Raw genomic sequence first — 21,224 nt, 5'->3', positions numbered from 1 at the left:
TGCCCTATCTAGCTTTTCTCTGAAAAAAAAAAAAAAAACAGCCTCCAGCCCTTATAAAGTGGTGTTGTCTTGCTGAAGAGTCATGGCTTATTTTCTCCTGTTTCACTGAGGAGTGATTTCAGATTTCAGTTTCTATAAGGAATGTTCCTGTATCAGCACATACTATAGTAACTGAACACAAGAGTGAGAAGTCAGGAAACCCAGCACCGTCCTGCTGCTAAAAGACACTGAAGGGACCCGGATCATAACTAGGAGAAAGAGGTCCGAATAGCCATTCTGAGAGAAGGCTTGGAAGTGGTACTACATTGAAATCCTATCGATGCTTTGATTAAGGGTTGACCCAGATTAGTCTCTGTCCTCCTCCGGATTCTCTTGGAAGTTAGCTGGCATAAACTCATGTAGCAGAAGAAAGATAACCAGCCATACTTTTGCCACATAGTTTATGTATGTTACATCTTTTAAATCTCTCAGCACAAGTTTTATGATTTCTGGGACCAGGGAATTAAGCACCAGAAGAAGACATGAATTCTTAAGGTAGTATGGTTGTCTACAATTCCCACAGCCTCCTTGGCAATAACATGATGCCAGAAGGACCTTGGAGCCCACAGGACTATCTCACATAGCTCAGCTTGCTCTCCTGGCAGAGATTACACTCATCATTCTTTCCAACGGAGGAGATGTGATCCCAATAGTCCAAAGCCTCAAATATCAAATGTGACTTCAAGTTCAAATACACTTTTGAAAGATACAATTCCTAAGTTTAGATTATGTTTGAATAATTGAGTTAATTTCTATCAATAATGTTATTCATGGCATGCAGTGAGTTTGAGAAAACATAGTTATTGCAACAAGGAATATACTGGAAATTTCAGTAGAATTGTTATTATTTCCTGACTACACTTAATGTCCTGACAAACTCGAATGCTGTAATTTGATCACTGTTGAGTACAAAACTTAAATACAAAATTCGATCTCTAATGACTTTTGCATGCTCTCTAAAATTACATCTTCCATAAATGGTAAAGATTGGGTAGTTGTGAAAAGTAGTTGAGATGAAGTAAATAAATGCGATTGCTGTGTGCCAGGCACTGTTACTGCCAGTTGGAAGTTAGCACCGAGTATCAAAGAGTTCTGCTCTCAAAGACACACCATTCTAGTGATGAAACATTACTGGAAAGGTTTGGGAGCCCCAAAAAGAAATAAGTAATGCTAATAATGACAAGCTATCCTAGAAGATGATTTCAATTGAAAAATTCCCAAAAGGGTTTAAAAGCATTATTATACTAATATGTCTGAATATAACCACTTAAAATGGCCATTCTTAGAATTTTCTCAAAATCAATTGCATATACATGTTTAAGTAAAACATTCAGTGATATTCCTTTAAAGACAGGTGTGTTCCATAAGCATGAGTAAGGATGATTTCAAATATGTGTTTTTGTAGTCTGAAAACTGTTCAGCAATGCAAACAGGTTGTCATTAGTATTAACAATGCAGATGATAAGAGTTCAGTATTGACATGCATATAGAACATTAAAAGTCTTTGCCCAGCACTTACATATAAAATTACTTCAATGGCACCGAACAATATTCACGACTTGAGAACAGGTCTTTGACACTGAGCCAGCCAAATGTCCCAGTGGTTAGAAGGATCATTAAATATATTTTAAAAGTGCTATTTGTTATATGAAAATGCTGACTCATAAATTTCACATGTGAATATAGCCTCTGTGTTCTTAAAAGGTTAATATTTATTTAAATAAGTATAAATTACTGAATTATGTCTGACATGAAAATGGAAGCTTACAAATAGATTCAATGGTACTTGCCAGTTTTCATACAGCAAGAAAGTATATATTAATACTTGTCACTTAATGGCAAATATTTCATAAAACAACCTCTTAAACCAGTAAAAAGCTATGAGAGTTTTGCAAATCTTTGGATGGAAATTGGAGAAAGCCATTTATAAGCTACAGCATATTCTGTTTCTAACATAGATAATTCACATTTGTCAGACTCAGTTCATCTTTCACAGTAACAATATAACCCTCTTTACAAAAAAAAAATCCCCATTTGTTTAAACTTCCTTCCTTTGTTGTCTAGGCACAGTATATCTTCTTACATCAGTGTATTCTGGATCTTTTATCAAATAAAGGAAATCATCAACCTGTCTGCTTTGTTAACTACTCCACACTGCAGAAGATGGACTCTTTGGATGCCATGGAAGGTAAGCACACATGTTGCACTCCCAATTCACTAGCTTACTATCTACTGCAGGACTATTAACTTTATAATAACTACAACTTAAAAATGCCCGAGAGGCTAGCATAGTGCCTGCATCATGTATTTCTTTTCTGTCATCCTAGTTGGGATGATTGCCTTCCTGTCTTGATCACGTTTTGCTATTAAAAAGTCAGCAGTAATTCATTGAGGGGATAAAGAGGCCATGAATTTCAAAAGGAGCAAGGAAGGGTATATGGGAGGGTTTAGACAGAGGATAGGGAAGGAGGAGATGATGTAAGTATATTACAATCTCAAAAATAAAAAAGGATTCAAGACTTTTGACTGTTAATTTTAATAGTCTTCGGCATCTTGTTATCTCCTATCTTCTATCTTCTAGGTGATGTTGAGCTTGAGTGGGAAGAAACTACCATGTAAAATTTGTAACAAAGATTGCAATTGGAAGAAACAATTTTCAGATCCCAGGAGCCAAAATTACCCGTCTTGCTTCTGAATTGAACTGGGAAAAGGAAATCTTCATGCTTCCCATGCTGTGCCTCACTAATTGGAGTAGTTTTTTGAACAGTTGTAAGAAATGCTCATATGAGGTAGTTGTTTTGTATAGAATTAAATATCATATATCTAAAATGTTTAAGAAAACACATCATACAAGGTTTTTGAGGTCCTCAAATACTTTTTTGGAATAAGCCAAATATAAAATTATTATTATATTAGTGTACATGTTTCAGTGTGCACTTACCCTACATATTGGATTTCATTTTGAACAAAAACTATAAATGTTAATTTGGTAGTGTTCTTTTGGCCACCGGGGTGCTGACGTCCCTTGTGGATGTCTTCCAAGCCTGTCATCATGATCTGTACTTCTGTGCATGCCCCTGTGTGTTTGGATCCTCTGTTTTATGAGTGTGGAGATATCATCTCCTGAGCCTGAACAGCTGAGCAGTAACCCCCTGACACCACAATGATCACTTAGCCTTTCTTCAGCACACAGGAACACTCGGAGAAAACACGAGGCTATTTCGATTGTACCATGATCTTCAGTTTGCAAAAATGAAAGGAAAATTTCAAAGTGCAAGTTCACGTAGGAAGTTTAGAGGATCTCTCCAGCCTGAGTATGCTAGTATACCACTAGGCACAGGTTGTGACCCTCCATTGTTTGGAAATACACAGGCAATAGAATCAAGAGTGTTTGCTCCCTTGTTTTACACTCAATATAATGGTTTTGGAGAGTCTCTGACTAGAAATGTATAAAAATGGCAATAAAACAATGTAGTGTGTTGCAAGCTTGTAAACTGATGAGTGACATGCTACTGTGTTGCCAACAGAAACTTGTGTATAAATGACATTGAACAGCCTATACTTCATCCCCAGGGGTTGATTATACAGGAGAGGAATTGGTAGAATTTAAAGAAATTAACAAGGTTGAAGCAAATAAGGGATTTTAAAAAATAATTTGAATTCCTTTTTCTCTGAGTAATAATGTATTTCATGGAACTATATGAAATTGTTTATTCACAGAGTCAAAGTCATAACAAATAGTTTTCAGAATTTTACTTCTATGATAGGAACTATACATTGTATTGATTTCTGCCGAAATATACGTATAGAAAGTGTGGTGGCTAATAAAAGTGATTATTAAGGAATTGAGTTACCTTGAAGCATGATTTGAAATATTAATTAGATGTTATATATATATATTAAGATATCAACAACTATATTAATTGTATCATATATTATACATATTAGTATAAAACCTTTCCTATGGTAGTATAATGTAATTATAATTTATATGCTATATATAACTCATTCAAGAGTATTTACAAAAGCATCATCAAAAATTAGTTCATATGGAAGGCACTAGCCAAGAAATGAACTCTTTTATTCATAAGAGCAATCTCAGAATGAGTGGGAAGTTTTCATTCTGTTTTTTACAGGAGGGAAATATAAAAAACAAATACCATCTACTACTCCGACTCTAATCAGCATGTCTGTTAAGTTACAAAACACAGCAGTAACAATAGATGAGAACCCTAAGAGTTTCAAGTTTCAGCTAAGCACTCTTCATTGAAAATGGATGAGACCCATCAGAGTTTTTGTGTTCATGGAAGACAGAAAACAAACTCTGAAAACTACTGATTGGATTTACTTTTTAATATAATTAAAGAAAATAAAGAAAAAAATATATGGCTTGATTCAAAGGCCAGATCAACCCAATCAGTGTTGGCACACACCTTTAATCCCAGCATTCATGAGGCAGAAGCAGATGGATCTTTGTGAGTTTGGGGCCATCCTGGTCTACAGAGTAAATGCCAGGACAGGCTCCAAGGCTACAGAGAAACCCTATCTTGAATAACCCCCCATCCCCACCCCAGGCAAGACAAAAGAACCAAAGGCCAGATCATTGTCTCTAATATCTGCAAATTACATTCATGGAGAAAGGTTTTTCAGGGTTGCTCTGTATGTTTTCATGTAATACAAAATAACAGTATCAGTTCTCTTCTAATTAAGTCACCTATAGATTACTTTACAATAAAAAAGCTGCCTCGGTGAAAATAAAATAGCCTTGCGCTACTTGAGCATATATTCCAAGCATACCACTTTCTGATATCAAGCTATATGCTAAATAGTAATGAATTTATAGAACACATTGGGATCAGCACAGTTTTAGATCTACCAGAAACTAATGACAATTTTTCAAAAGGACTTGAATTCTGTTTCAGAAAACAATGTAAGGTGTTAAATATGCACAGTAGAGTGATATGCCAAGAGACCTTAACTGAAAGTGGACAGAACTTCACACATTAATGATAGATAAATGGCTTCCTAATTAGATTGTGGAAGGATCCATGCATATTTAAGTTCTATGTGTGGCTACTAAGTATGAATTAAAGTGAAGAACACCTGTAGCTTTTTAGATCCAATTCGTCGAAGTTCCCTAGAGCACATGTACAATAAATGAGAAACATGTGTTTCATAGGAACCAATTGAAACTGGAACCCTCTGAATAGTTTGCCAGAGACCAGAGCAGCTGAGGGTAGGGGCTTTTCTTTCATGTTGCACTTAAATGCATATGTCTCTTCTGCTGCTTTATAGGAAATTCCCATAAGTCTATTGCAAAAACACTAATTAAACTTTGACCTCTACATAGAGGAGTGAATCATACTCCCCATACTATACCAAGCACTTGAATTTTAAAATGGAATTTATGTTCAGCCAAATATTCATCCTATAAACCCATGGAGTCATTGGGTTTATATACAAGGTCTATCAGAAAATTTATAGTAAATAGTTTTTAAGAGAAGTAGAATGCAGAATGTTGTGAATTACTCAACTAAGTGATACTAATATTTGAAAATTGGAGATTATTAAGCATAAAAGCAAAATAGCTTGTCTTCTTAAAACAAATATTTCAGGATAAATGATTCCATGAATATGGACAGGGCTTCTAGGTGGAATCCAGTCTAGTATGTCTACTTCTGAGAAGATTCTAAGAAACACTTATTACACACATGAAAATGTTTTGAAAGGTAAATAAATTTTATGGAGCTAGAATGGTCCTCTATCCAGGCTGGCTCTGAGTGTAATATAAAAATAAACCTCAGTACAGTGAACAAAATGAAACTTTCAACATTTATTTTAATTAACAATCCAAGAAAAAGTTTAACAACATTACATTAACAATGAAGAATTACAAAATGTTGAACATAGGAAAAGTTTGTGACCCATAACCCAGAAAATTATCCATTAATAGAAACTGCAAATGTAATCAATAAGGCTAAACATCCCATTTACCGATTACATTGAATTTTAGGACAGTGGTTTCATATTTGTTTGTTATGTTTCATATGGACAGACTGGAGAAAAGATGTTATCTGAGATGTTGATTTCTGCAAAATAAGACCATGGATGCCTTTATAAATGAGAGGTCAAAAACATGATAAGGAATGTTTGGATTTCAATAGCTATAGAATAATACACATAATAAAATGTGATTAGGAAAACAATTTAGAAAATTTTCATCTTAGATGACTCAATTTAACATGCTGAAAAGTGACTGAAATATTGTCCTTTGAAAATAAAACTAATAGAAGGTTTCAAAGGTAGTAGAAGGTCGCAAAATATATTATTGTCTTCTATATATTATTGTCTTCTATTAATAAGATTATGTTTCTAAAGTCACATCCTATTTTAATTCAGTTTCATATCCATTAAAATTATTTGTAGATTGAAAAGTCACTTGGATGGTTTCTAGGACTTTTTACAATATTGTCATTCTACTTAATCCTTACAAATTCAGTAAATATTTCTGGGTCCTATGCAATAGTTAAAGATAATAAAATATTAATTGTTGTGCCTTAATATATGAGTGGGTGATAAATTAAAATCCAAGTTTCTCTCACAGTTGAAAAATATCCCATTATGCTGTGCAAGTATCTCTTTAAGTCATGTAGATGGGATGCTTTGAATGAGGGGAAATGTTCTTTATAAAGGAAAACCATAATTATGCTATGTCCCAAATTCAAATTAGCTACAGAGACTTTCTGCTAATCACAATAAAACAACACAAGGATAACTGTGGTCATGAGCCATAGTTTTTGAGAAAATGTATCTCTCTAGGATTAAACATAACACCTATGTTGATGAAAAATTATAACACATTCTAGGTGATGACTCTATTAGAAATATATTAATTCCTTCTAAATTAATTTAAGTGTTACAGTTGTTTTCTAAATTCAAAATTCCATGATTGTTACTTAAATGAAAAAGTAGAAATTACCCAAGGTTTGTATAGAAATCTTCAGAGCCCTTAGTAAAGTAGATATCCCCCAAAAGCTATATGGTTTGAAATATCAAAGTAAAACACATTACACTAAAAACCCCCTCAATCCTTTTTTTAAATTAAGAAGCCAATGAGACACAATTTAAAATGTGTCATTCACAACATACACATCTAACTATGAATTACTGAGCATATGGAAATGCATATGACCGCATAGCCAGAATTATGACACATTCATAAGACAGATGCTGCAGGTCTGGCTATAGTATGGCTGAGAATTTTTAATCAGAATGTTTGCTTGTCTTACAGAGGACCTGAGTTTGATTTCCAGAATCCATATTAGGAGACTCATAACCCTTTGTAACTTCAGCTCCAGGAAACCTATGCCTCAGACCTCTGTGGGTACCTGTACTCAAGTGCACACATCTACAGGCAGACCAACATGCATATCCATACATAAACATAATAAAAATAAACCTTAAACAAAGATGCTGTATTAGTTGATTTTCTTCTTGCTGTGATAAAATACCAAGACACACAGATTTAGGGAGAAAGCTTATTCTGGCTCACAGTCTGAGGGTACAGTTCATCTCGGCAGGCTAAGTCATGGTTGGGAAGTCAGCCGGTGACATTACATCCACAGAAAGCAAAGAATGGTGAATGCTGGTGTTCAGCCCAAGTTCAGAGGATGGTAATGCCCACTTCTAGGGCTAATTTTCCTATCTCAATTATCCTAATCAAGGCAACCCCCCCAAAAGTATGGCTGTAGTGGCTTGAATGAAAATGGCCCCCATAGCCTCATAGGGAGTGACACTATTAGGGGGTGTGGCCTTGCTGGAGTAGGTGTGGCTCTGTTGGAGGAAGCGGGTTACTGGTTGGGGGTGGAAGCAGGGCTTTGAGGTCTCAGAAGCTCAAGCAAGTGCGAGTGGCTCGTCACTTCCTGCTGTCTGTGGGTCCAGATGCAGACTCTCTGCTCCCTCTCCAGCACCATGTCTGCCTGAAGGCTGCCATGTCCCACCATGATGACGATGGACTGAACCTCTGAACTGTAAGTGAGCCACCCCAATTAAATGCTTTCCTTTATAAGAGTTGCCGTGGTCACAGAGTCTCTTCACAGTAAGGGAGCACTGACTAAGACAGTGGCCAGAGGCTTGTGTTCTAGGTGATTTTAGATTTTGTAAAGTTGATAATGCTAACCATCAAAGATGTATAATTAAGAAAAATAAAAAGTATATTAATGTAATTTACTGGAAATGCAAAAGTACTAGTACAACTAGTATTGTTTTCTTTTTATTGATTTAATGACCTCATAATTATTAAAATGAATAAAATATGCATTAATGACTTGTTGGAATACCTATGGGTTGTTTTCCATAAACCTATCACAGTTTCATGCTCTCCTGCTTGTACAAGTTAAATGTTAAGGCAGTTATTAACTTCCATTTGTTATTTACTTATTCCATCCCATAGGAATGTCTGTCAAGCAATTGATACTTTAAATATTAAATATAGTACTTGACATAGTCCAAGTGTTTTCCAGAGAGAGTGTTTGATGGCTACAGAATGTTTATGGCATCTGGGCTTCTATGGCTGAGATTGCACATTCACTCACTGGACTCTCACAAAGTTTCATTGGTGTGTAGTTTGCTCATAAAGTCAATAGAAAGATTATTACTGATGCCCAGGTCTATTAAATCAGAAATTGTGTATCTTTAAAGAACATACTTAAATGGTGGTAACAAGCTACACATAAAACAGACCTTTGATTTTATTTGCTGTAAGTAACCTTGCTGAACCAATACTAAACCCTAGGAAGTTTCCTAAGATTTTGGTATGAATTCACCCTTCTTGTGACAGCTCTTAGGATGAGGTGCTATCATTGGCTTTTATGGACTCCTAAGAGCCTAGTCTTGGGTCATAGGAGGCCATGTTTACCACCATATCCTGCTGTGTTCCATTGAAACCATTAGGGATGTGATCGCATCTCTGTTTATACTGGCTTGGACTTAGTACATCCACATGAACACCAAGCCCATCCTCAAAAGAGATGCTCCTGGCCATTGTCTGTGATCAGCTATGTAATCAATTTGTATCATATGCGAGCAGATACCTACATCATTATCCTTTCTGTTATTTGTTGCCTCTTCCAAAATACGTTTGGTCCTAACCAAACTATATTGCTTACTTTGTAAAGTCTGCGGTTTGTTGTCATATCTAAACTCCTCGTTCATAGCTCTGAAAATTTCACTGGTCTGTTCAGTAACCCTTCATTGCCCGAAGAACTAAAGTTGAATTTCAAAAGTCACCTTTGCTGCAATATTGGCCCGGATTATCTAGACCAGTCCTTCTCAACCTTTCTAAATGCTTCGACCCTTTAACACAGGTCCTCATTTTCATAAGTCTAATTTTGATGCTCTTATGAATCACGATATAAATATTTGTGTTTTCCAGCGGTCTCGGGTGACTCCTGTGAAAAGTTTTGGGGGGGGGGTGGAGACACACAGGATGAGAACCCCAGATGTAGACTTAAGTCAAGTTGGATTATGCATGGAGGTGTGACCCAGGTGGGTCACCAAGTTGCAATTTGATTGGAGCAACAAGTCCCTGCCTTCTGCTGCTTGCTAAACTATACCCTTCCTATTCCCGATGCAGGCATCCACCATCACATTTCTCCCATCTTCCTCAGTGTCTGAAGAGCTTTCCCCATGATTTTCTCGGGGAATTATTCATCGGCTCTTCTCCGTTTGTTTGCGTCCTGTAAACATGAACTAAATGCTTCTTGTAATTTTATCTGTGCTGCATCTAGCATAATTGCATATGGAAGAGGAGTGCAAACAAATACGTTCAACTGAAAATTCACTGTAGCAGAAGTGAAATAACTTGCCTGGATGGTCTCACATTTTATAGTAATGTTTGTGTGTGAAAATAAGTATGTTTTTGATCAGGGAGAAAACAGTATTTCCGAATTGCTGTTAAGTGAGGGCAGGAACCTGGGGAAATTGGCATCTAGTTATAAGTCAATTTTTCATAGGCATTGGTTATCCAGATCAAAAATCAAGTCCTGGGAACTACCCCCAAAACTGATTTCCCAGTCAGCAGAAATGGGGATGCATCAACACTGTCAACTATAGTCTTCTTAAAAATTTCAATTGCATTTGTATTTTATGCATATGGGTATTTTGACTGACCATATGGCTTAGGGAACAGTGACTGTAGAGAGCAAAAGAGATTGGGTGCCATGCACTGGAGTTACAGACCATTGTGAGCCAGCACATGTATGCTGGGAATCGAACCTGGGCCGCCTGCAACAGCAAGCAGTGTTCTGAACTGTCTCCAGCCACAGCTGCTGAATTCCTATGTACTTATAAAACACATACACACACAAATTTCAATACAAATTGGACAGAATAAAAAAATACTATCTGTTTTCCTTTTAGTCACATTATGTTTACACCATAAGGAGAGACAGCAATGAACTGGGATTCAGCATATTCTTTTCAACAAGGTCTGGTCAAAACTAACTTGACTCAAAAACAGGATGAGGCAGTGTCAAGTTATCCACAAACAAGATAGCCCTGGGTGTTAGACAGGTGCTGGAGATGTAGAGGCGGATCTGGACTGAGCTGCCAGTGTGCACATGCGTAGAGGCCTACATCAGGTCCAGAGATTACAGTAATAAGCAACAGGTGGTAAACCAGGGCAGCAGGTCATTTGAGAGGAGCTTGGTAAGAGGTAGTGTATCATAACAGACAGGTGAAGCAAGGCTCAGAGGAGTCCGGGAACTGGCTGTACGCAAATCCAAGTAAAGCCAGGGGCAGGGAAGTGGGTTAGCAGACAGGACTCTGCCCACCAGTTAGCCTCGGTGGTAGCTCTTTTTATCAGGGATGTACACAAAACAGAGACCCAGGCAGAGTTCAACATTTCCTTGCCTTCTGAATACTTAAATATTTGCATACACACACACACACACACACACACACACACACACACACATCCTTCATGGCATCTGAGCAGCAAATAGATGTGAGAGAGTGAATGAATTAACAGATATTAAAGTGTACTTAAGAGATGTAGAGTACTTGAAAGATGTAGTGTTATGACTTACCTAGTCAATACAATGATAAGCAGAACTACATGAGGCAAAAATTGCCAGTAGTTACCATGACATTTTCTTACAAGTACTCTGGAGTGAGGACAAACAAGTATACCCCAGCTTCTTGTGATTCATGTGCTCACGTTTTCACCAATCTCAGTTCAAGGAAGCAAACCATTTAAAAGACATTTCCTATTGGGGAGTTGGCTTTATATGAGAGATCTGAGGTTCAATCCTTATCACCATCAATTAATTAATTAGATAGATACTGAAACTAAAAGCCATTTTATGTTAAGCTAGCTAGCTAGATGATAGATAATATAGTAAGATAGAATGATAGAATAATATATAGATAGAATGATGTTTAGATAGATAGATAGGTAGATAGATAGATGATTGATAGATAGATAGATAGAATGATACTGAACCCTAAAACAATTTTATTTTAAGCATGAAATAATGGATATTCAAGACACTTGTAAATTATATGTAGATTTTTAATGTCTTACAATCTTTTTTAAAGGGTTGATTTTTTTTAATATTAGCTTAATAGTATTCAGAAAATAATACAATGGGCATTTTTGTAAATTGACATGGATCAAACTAAAGAAAAAAATCACTTACTAAAGTTTTAGAAAATTATTAAAAATATCAAATTCTCAAAGAGGCAAAAATACAGTTTGGAAACATGAGAAATCTTATTATTCTAGAATTGTATGTGTAAGATTAAAGAATTAATCTTTTTTTAAGGCAGAATATTTTCTTAGTGCTATTCAATCATAACAGATACTCTGGAAGACAAAGCTATATTAATTAACCTGAACAAAATGGTAAAAGAATGTCAGAGCAGCCAAACATCCCAAATTACAATCATCTTTCAGTATGCCAACCATAAAATAATTGCTGCTTTTTGGCAAAGTTCAGACATAAACGTTTCCAGGAATAGCACGACAAATTGATAAAGTGCAAAACAACCCTTTATTCTTGCATTCCTTCTTTATGATGTAATAAGTCTCAGTAACGGAAAACAAAAACTAACAAGAAAAATGCTTGCTGTGTCATGGGAAAGGCCAACTACTTGATGGTGCAACTTCATTTCTTTACCCAATACTGTATGCATCAACTGCCTTTATGAAATACCTATTATTCTTAAAATGAGAGAATGTTCTGTTTCATATAAAACCTAGTAATGATGACCATATTTCATAAGGAATAAAGTTCTGTTTGTACTCCCAGCCATTTCTGTGAAACGAGCTCACTTGCACAGACTTGGGCACACATATAAACAAACTATAATCAGAGTCTGTTGAATGTACTCAGATCAGGCATGCAGATGGCTATAGGTTAAAAATGAAGCTCTTGGGGGAATTTATTGCTCTCATAAGACATGGCCCTTCATCTAAAGAACTGATTTTTAATCTCACTTTTTAATTTTTTTAAGAATTTAATTTTATTTTATTAGTTAAACTTTTACGTTTACCTTACATACCAACACAGATGCCCCTCCTTCTTCTTCCCCAATTCCCCCCAACTCCTATATACCACCCTCATCCACTCCTCTATCTTCCTTCAGAAAGGGGCAGGCCTCCCATGGGCTTGAACAAAGCATGGCACATCAAGTCGAGGTAGTACCCACCTCCTCCCCATCTCTACTCTGTCCCTGTGAACAAAGGCTAGGCAGGGTGTGCCAACATGGGGAACAGGTTTCCAAAAGCCACCTAATTGTCAGGCACAGGTCCTGGTCTCACAGCTAGGAACACTACAAACACACCAGGTTATATAACTGTCACACACACGAAGAGGGCTTAGTTGGTCCCATGCAGGCCTTCTGTTAATCCAAAGTCCATGTGCTCCAAAGTACGCTTAACCGTACCACAAGGACTTGCTCAACTATGTTCATGGTAGCATTGTTCGAAACAACTAGAACCTGGAAACAACCAATATGCCCCTCAACCAAAGAACGGATAAGGAAAATATGGAATGGTACATTGCATAATGGAGTATTACTAAGCTGTAAAAAAGGAGTAACCTCGTGAAATTTGCAGGGAAGTAGGTGAAACTAGGAAAAAAATATCACCTTGAGAGAGGTAACCCAGACCCAGTGCTATGTACTCACTCATAAGTGGATATTGGGAGTAAAGTAGAGGATAACCAAGCTACAATCTACAGGCTCAGAGGAACTAGATAACAGAGGTCCCAAAGAGGGATACATAGATTTCCCTGGGAAGGAGAAATAGAAGCGATCTCCTGGGTAAAATGGAGGAGAGGAGAAAGGGGATGCGGCAGTGAGGGTGTGGGGTGGGTGGGCTGAGCACAGGCGGTGGGTTGGGTGTGGGACAGAGGTGGTGTGCATTTTGGGATTAGGGAGAAACCTGGTCCTGGGAAACTCCCGGGAATCCACAAGGATGACCCTAGCTGAGACTTTTAGCAATAGTGGAGAGACTGACTGAACTGGCCATCTACTGTAATCAGATTGGGGACTACTCACTACTCTAATTGTCATCACAGGGCCTTCATCCAGTAACTGATGGAAGCAGATGCAGAGATCCACAGCCAAGTACTGGGCAGAGCTCCAGAAGGAAGGGAGGAGGGATTGTAGAAGGCAGAGGGGTCAAGGTCATGACTAGGAACCCACAGAGACAGCTGACCAGCTCATGGAAGCACATGGACTCTTCAGTTTTTAAGGGGTCCATCCAAGGTTTCCCCTTGTGGAAGCGTGGGGTTGAACTGAGATAAACTGTGCTAATGACTCCATGACATACTGTTGCTGTCTGGTGCTCTGAAAGGGGGAAGAATTTCAACAGAGACCTTTCAGAAGTTTGTCAAACCTTAAATCCTTGCATTTGTAGCAGTAGCTGAGAGAATAGTCCCCTTGAAATGAAATTAATATTAAGTGTCAAAATGGACCACAGCTGTCAATTCCAAGAGGACGTTGAAGCTAGCAGAGTTGAGAAAGCACATTAAGGGATCCCTGTTTATGTGGAAAAGTACCTTACTTTACGGAAAAGCCATCATATCTAGTGGTTGTTCTCCTCATGGTCGATGCTGACTTGCCTAGAAAACAAACAAAAAAACGTGTTAATGGGTGCACAAATTCCTCGCTTCGTTGACTTCTGCCCTCGATCTATGTGGCTTTAAAGCAGTGCCCCTACAAATGAAAAAGAAAGACCCAAACTGGACGATTTCTGAATAGCTTAGAGTATTTAGATCTAAAAAAAGTGTTTTAAAGTTTAGCCTTTTTAAGGAGTGATGTGTGAAATTAATTATCTCCATTCTGTCAACTATTGCAAAAACAGTAAAGAAAAAATTGCTTTCTTCAAAAAAAAAAAAAAAGTTTAAAATCTGATTGAAGGATAACATAACTAAAGCTGGGTGGGGGAAGTGTGGGCCTTTAATCCTAGCACTTGGGGTGCGGAGACAGGTGGATCACTGTGAGTTTGAGAACAGCCTGGTCTACAGAGTGAATTCCGGAACAGCCAAGGCTACACAGAGAAACGCTGTCTCAGAAAACCAATGAAGAACAACAACAAGGATAGAGGAAAATTTGAAATATGTTCCATCTATGTCTTAGAAGAAACTGTATGAAATGAAAGATACTATATAAAGGGAACGATACTATATGGAAAGGATTTATCAGTAATGTTTTTATGAGTGGCTCACATGATGTAATCTGTCTAACTCAATATAATCATGCTCATTAGACCAAATCTGTCCATGTGATTGCACTGCAGTTTCCATTCTTTGAGTTTACCCAAATCATGGGACAACTCTTAACGGGTAAAGATGCTCTTTGTAAAGATTCCAGGAAGCCCTCTCCCGTGTGCTTCTTAAGAAGCCAGTGAAAATATTTGAATTTTGACATCTAAAATGATTGAAAAAGATCATGATATCCTGAAAACACATTACACAGAATTGAGAAAGATGTTCCTCTCGGTCAGTAGTTCTCAACCTGTGGGTCATGACCCCTTTCACAGGGTTAGCATATCAGATATCCTGCATATCTGATACTTACATTATGATTCCTAGCAGTAGGAAAATTACAGTTATGAAGTGGCCGTGAGATAATTTTATGGTGAGGGGGGTCATAACTTGAGGTACTGTGTTAAAGAGTCACAGCATTAGGAAGGTTGAGAATAGGGCCCTCGTCTGGGTGATCTGTAGCTTTGGGGCTGATGATGAAAACATATTTGGGTCCTATGGACCCAAGTGCTTTCTGTCTGCTAGGACCCACTGTTCATCCATGACCTTTTCTCTATGACTTGTAACAGTAGGCCTGAGTGATGGGGAAGAGACTACTGGACACATGCCCTGTGACTCAGGGCTTGGAGAAGACTGCTGACATCATACTTCCCTCTGTCCTCAGGGTGCTGCACTTTCTTGTCTCTGTCCTTAGTGCTCGACACTGTTTTAAAATACTATATTTTGAATAGACGTGAAAACAATGAAATGCACTTTGTGCTTTGGGATCTTTTGTTTAGAACCCTTTAATACAAATGCTGTGACTCATGTGCTTCTTCGGGGCGGGCGTTAAATAACAGATGCTTTAAGGGAGGAATGCATGCACACATTATCGCTTTTCATTCTATCTTTAAAAGCAGCAGTTCTCAAGCCTAATACTATTAACTGCCGATGTACTTCTCATGGTAGCTTATACTTCATTACAAGAACATATAATCATCAGTGTGCTTCAACAGTGTAATAAAAATAGTATTATTCTATTGTGAGATGATACTGCAACACTTGTCTAATCTCCCAACTGTGAAATCAGAGAAGACATTGTCGGCATGTGATCAGTGATGTGGGTGTCCATTCCATGCTTACACAAATCCCTGGACTGTATGCAATCAAACTTTTATCACCTTTCATATTTTTAAACCACTTACCTAAAATCTAATATATATTGCCCATACCCTAGAATATCTTGCCTTCTGAAGGGAGATATACATATGACTAAATGATTAAGCAACTATTTCCCAAACTGATAGAGACGCTTTCTGAAACAGGGTGTTTGTACAGTGGTAACTATCTGTCACAGTAGGCCCTGACACTGGCATTAAAGCACTAACCAAATTGGGCAATATGTCATAAGCAGCCAGTTGGGGGGCAGTAACAAAATACTTGGATAACCACTCTACACCACAGACATCTGTTTAGCTTAGCAAGACAGTAACACCAGGCACCTCCGTAATTTGGGTACTGTAAATATCATAATTCACCTAAGTTTTAAAAATATGTAAGCAGCCTAGAAACCCTATATATCTCACCCATTTTAAATATAACTGTAAGCAGCATTTGTGAAAAAGCATTTATGTAATATTTTAAGGAAGCAATATAGTTAAACAAAATTTGAGTAGTATAAAATTTGCACATAACAGTAAACAAACCATAGTTATTTTTTACTTTCCAATTTGAGTTTTTAATGCAATACTACTAATAATGAACTTACTATGTGTCAGACACTGTATAATTGTTTCAATGAAATTCTTTTAATCTTTGAAACAACGAAGTGATATTTTCATTTTATGACCCAGTTAACTGATACTTAGAGAAATGATCTTGCCTAGAACTTGTCCATTTAACACCAAACTTCACATCTGTAATCCACAGTGATTCTGAAAGGAAATTTTTGTGTGTGTGTGAATCGTGCACACTGTGCATTATTCTCCTAAATGAATAGACACATGGAAATATCCATAGTGTTTTTCTGGCCATATAGTAACCAGCTTGTTCTGATGGCTCCCACATTGAGCCGGTTATAGAGCTTTCTATCAGGGTTCCCAGGCATCTACTCAGTGTCAAGCAAACCCACGTTGATCAGTTGCTCATACAAAAGGAACACTTAACATGGACAAATTCTGAAGGTTCACAGATTTTTTTTAACCTTAAATTCAGATGAAAGAGAATGAGTGTTTCTCCAACAGAAGCAACTCTCTTCTTCCTGAAAATCATGCCTCCAAAAGACAAGATGAACAGTAGCCTGGCGGTTAGTGCATAAACGGAACACTGGCTCTTAGGAGCCCGTGTTCCTACTCTCAGAAGAATGAAGTGTTCCTTGGAAGATCTAGAGAACAGCTCCAAGCTTTCCCTTCTTTTGGGATTCACAAAAGACTTCACAACCCACTTGGCTTCTGTCTAGGTCCTACAGCATTCCCGTGTGTACCTTTTGGGAGTGTAGAGTATTGGCCTTTCATATCTTTCTTTTTCCTCTACTTGGTTTGGGTCCCTCCCCCATGTCCCCAGAAGTGACTCAAATGTTCTCTCAGTCTAAGTGCAAAGCTATTTTTACCATCGTGTTTGGGAATCTCTAAGCACACATTGCTGGCTGCTTAAGTAAGTTACAGGTGCCCAGGGTTCATGTTTCTTGGTGTGCACAAATTCGAGGCATGGCGTCTTTTGAGTTTTGCCTTTCACGGGCAGGCCGCTCCTCCCCTCACTTCCATGTGGCCCCTCAACCAAGTTTCTGCAGACTTGTCTTGCGTACTGTTCCTTTTCGACTTTATTCCACCCAACTTTCCTTTAGTTTCTTTCATCACTGGCCTTGAGCTCTACCTTCTCAGGCAATGGTTTCTTTGATTCTAGTTATGTAATGATCTAGTTAGTCCCAAACCATAGTGATAGATAGCCCACAGAAATTTCTTTACCAAACTCTCAGCCGCTTCCCTGTGTTAATCTCTTCCCTGAACTTCCTCTTACCTTCGTCACCAACCCCAAAACACAGTTTTCCAAAAACGTCCACTTCTTTTCAAGGAAATATGAGCTTAACATCTTAAAAGCTCTGTGGCTAAGTCATGCTTCCTAGGCTCCTGAGCTATTCATTTCTGTGAGTCTCACCACTCCCATTGCCCCCAGTCAACTGAAATTTTAACAAGGGCATCAACACATGAAACACTGTTAGCAGAGTTGCTACTTACAATATTTTCATTTTGCTTTCTTTAAAATTTATTTTAAACATGTTCTGTATTAGGTTTTACAGGCTGTTAGGGTATGATTAGCATGATTACTTCAATTAAGGATTCAAGAATCAAGAAGGAAAAGTGATGGCTACTGGGTGAACAGTGCATATCATTAACCCAATGTGTATGTGTGGGCTGTGTGTATGGAATTAATTCATGTCAAAAGCTAACATCAAAATTGTAAGGTATTTATCAGTCATGTCGCTTGATCTCTTAAACAAACAAACAAACAAACAAGTCACAACAACATCTTTCTCCAAAGATGCTATTTCACTTCCTTAAAGACACATACTTAAAATCTGCTGCTAAATAAGTTATACACAATCATTTTCTTCTGCTGCTGAGTTATGCATGGTCTTTTCTTCCTTCTACTTTCCTTGGATAATAATTAGACATATCCAAGGTTTTGGGGAAAGATGACAAGAAAAAATGCATTTGAGAGTAATCATGAATTACAAATGACAGGAGAAACTGTTGGAAAATGTTCTATCATTTACCCAGTGTAAGATTTAATGATGAATGAATTCAGAGCTTTTCTTTTTGAGTGGGTTGCTACTGATAATGCAATCCCTGTTGCAACTTATGTTCTCCAAATTTTTAAAAGATAAAGTTTAACTATTTAAAGTGGGATGGTTTGCATTTACACCAACCTCTTTAACTAGTTGTTAACATGTGTGTCTCCCTCATGTGCTGTGGAGAAATAACATAATTGAAATTATAAGCCTCTCACATTTTGTAAACAATTTGAGTTCCAAGAGTACACTAGGTAGTTGTTTGGGGTCAGAGCATATTTTCCCATTGAGGTAATCTAAAAGGACAGCCATTGACCAAGCTAGAATTTCTTATTCTTACATCCCCATTCCTGCTACAACTTCCAAAACCACAACAAAGGGAAATAAATAAATAAAAAGTTAATAAAGTAGGAGGTAGGAGTACAAATCTGTACATGCCCAGTCTGTACATGCTTAATCTGTTCATTCCATACTGACATTATTTTACTATACTGTGGGAGCTCTGCAATATGGTGAGAATAGGGATACGCAATTTGGTAAGGAATAATTCAGTAGGAAAAAGGATGTCTTGCATTAGCATCCATTCGCTAGTCCTCTGAACCTTCTCTGTTTATATAATCTATCGTCTTCTCTTACATTTCTGTGCTGGCTGTGAAATAAAAAAGGTTAAGTCAGCGCTTCCACATTCTTTAGCAAGTTTGTGATGTGTAACATTTACTTCATACATCTTGAAGTTAGTGGATTCTAGGAATCGTTTTACCATAATGAGCACTTCTGTAGACCAAGCTTTGAAATTCATTAATGATGATCAAGACAGCTCGTGGAGATTGAAGGAAATAACACAATTTAAGTATAGGATTCTCCTCCTCTTCCTAATATTTTCTACCACCCTAGAGTCTAATGATGGTTCTCTGGCTTGATAAGCTACAAAACAACAATACACAAAATTAGACAAAATTGCTCAGACTTGACATTCAAAATTCAGGTCTCAGTGGAGGTTTGGAAGGGCTACCTTCCAGAATAAACAAAACATCTTGGGTTAAATCTTTAATGAGTTCCTAAATTATATGATGGTTATTTTTTCTTATCAGGTTTTTAAATTTCAATTTAGTTTGGTTTTTGAAAAGGGACACTCAGAAATATAGCCTGCAATCATCAGTGCTTGAGATAGAATATGACCTTATACATTCCATCCAGTTTTTCAGGCACTGGACTATAAAGTGTGGCCTTTATTCCAAAAGCTATTTGCTGCTAGTGGAAGTATTACTTCCCGAATTTTCAGGAAGGGTAGAAATTCAAAGAAGAGAATAGTTTAAAAAAAAAAAGAGCAGAGAAAATGCCAGCTTAGACCCAACAGAATTTTATGCTATATGTGGTCACCAATGTTCACTATATGGCTGCATGCTGCAAAAGTCATGTGTATGGTAATATTTTATTGAACCCTAAACTGGATAAAGCAACCACTCTCATCATGAAGTAGTTCAAATAAGCACTCATCCATGGGCACATAAATAGAGCCCGACCCAGCTAGGACTGAAAGAGAGTTCTTTGAAATCTGGGAGCTTTCTACACTCCATCTTTGCACTCAGAACCACAGCTCTACACTTCATCTTTGCACAGGTGTATATGTTGGACTATGGACACAGTGGAATAAAAGACATCTGCCTCATTATGTGTGCCTTGGCTGCTTCTTTGTCATCTGAATCCTAGCAAACAACTTTGGGGGAGTGAGTGGACGGTGAGAATGTGAGTAAAAGTTTGTGCAGAACAAAAGCACTTGGGACGAGGCCAGAACTACACTTGAAATATCAAGCATCCGTTGTGTGGCTTGTTTCTTTAACAACAACTGTTTTAAGTGGGGTGTAACATGTATTTTATCTTTCTTGTAGCTCACTCCTAGCTTTACATGCTATCGCTCCAACTGGGAAAGGAAGCACAGTTCAGATTTTAGTTACCACTCTGCAAAATAACAGGTAACCAAGGAAGGTCATGGTGAAAGAATCCCGAGTTATTTCAGACAGGTAGCGTGGGACGTGAGCACCCTTCAGCCACCGTGCCTACCCCCCCCACTCCCACCTCATCTTACAGATTTAGTAAAAGAGAGGAAAGAGATTATTTACCTGCTTGTATTGAGGCTGAGGCCTGAAAGTCACGTGTGAACTTTGAAGGACTGGTAATGGTTTTAATCATGGGGATAGCATCTTTTTTTGACAGGCAGAACAGAGAGAAAGAGCCGAACCACACTGGAAATATTAATGAGGCTATTTTGGAGCAATGGCTATTGCCTATGAAATCTCTCATCATGAGTCTATACTTAGAATTCAGATGAACCCTGGAGGGAGGGGAACCGGGCAGTGTTAATCCCCAGTTGTTTTGAAGTTTGCCTGGTTAGCAGGTTAGTGTCTAAACTGTCCAAAATGGAAGCCCTGAAGGCTTTCGGTGATGCGACTCTCTCTGCGTATTTTGTTTTGCCCTGTTTGTCATATGGACTGTCACATCACTCTGAGAGGTGATATGTCTCCGTTTTCTCTCAAACTAGATGTACTAGTGAGGGCTAGCTGTAATCGCTTCGGGAGACTGATGCTCCATGACAGCTAAAAGTTGGATTGAGTTTCAGGAGCTACTATATATAAAGCTGGGTCGAC

At 37.7% G+C, this 21,224-nt stretch overlaps 1 protein-coding gene across 1 annotated transcript in view; it reads left to right on the top strand.

Annotated features, from left to right (window-relative positions):
- Nucleotides 1–2,743, top strand: part of Ptprq (protein tyrosine phosphatase receptor type Q) — a 168,320-nt gene extending 165,577 nt beyond the window's left edge. The window contains exons 43-44 of the mRNA XM_051206414.1: nt 2,104–2,227; nt 2,621–2,743. Coding sequence (XP_051062371.1) covers nt 2,104–2,227; nt 2,621–2,658 — 162 coding nt within the window. The 3' untranslated portion in view covers nt 2,659–2,743. The remainder of the gene's footprint in view (nt 1–2,103; nt 2,228–2,620) is intronic.
- Nucleotides 2,744–21,224: the final 18,481 nt, after the last annotated feature.

This window comes from Phodopus roborovskii, unplaced genomic scaffold, assembly GCF_943737965.1.
Source record: "Phodopus roborovskii unplaced genomic scaffold, PHOROB, whole genome shotgun sequence".
NCBI classification, from domain to species: domain Eukaryota; kingdom Metazoa; phylum Chordata; class Mammalia; order Rodentia; family Cricetidae; genus Phodopus; species Phodopus roborovskii.
The sequence above is the reverse complement of the archived record's forward strand: the minus strand, read 5'-3'. Positions and strand labels throughout refer to the sequence as shown.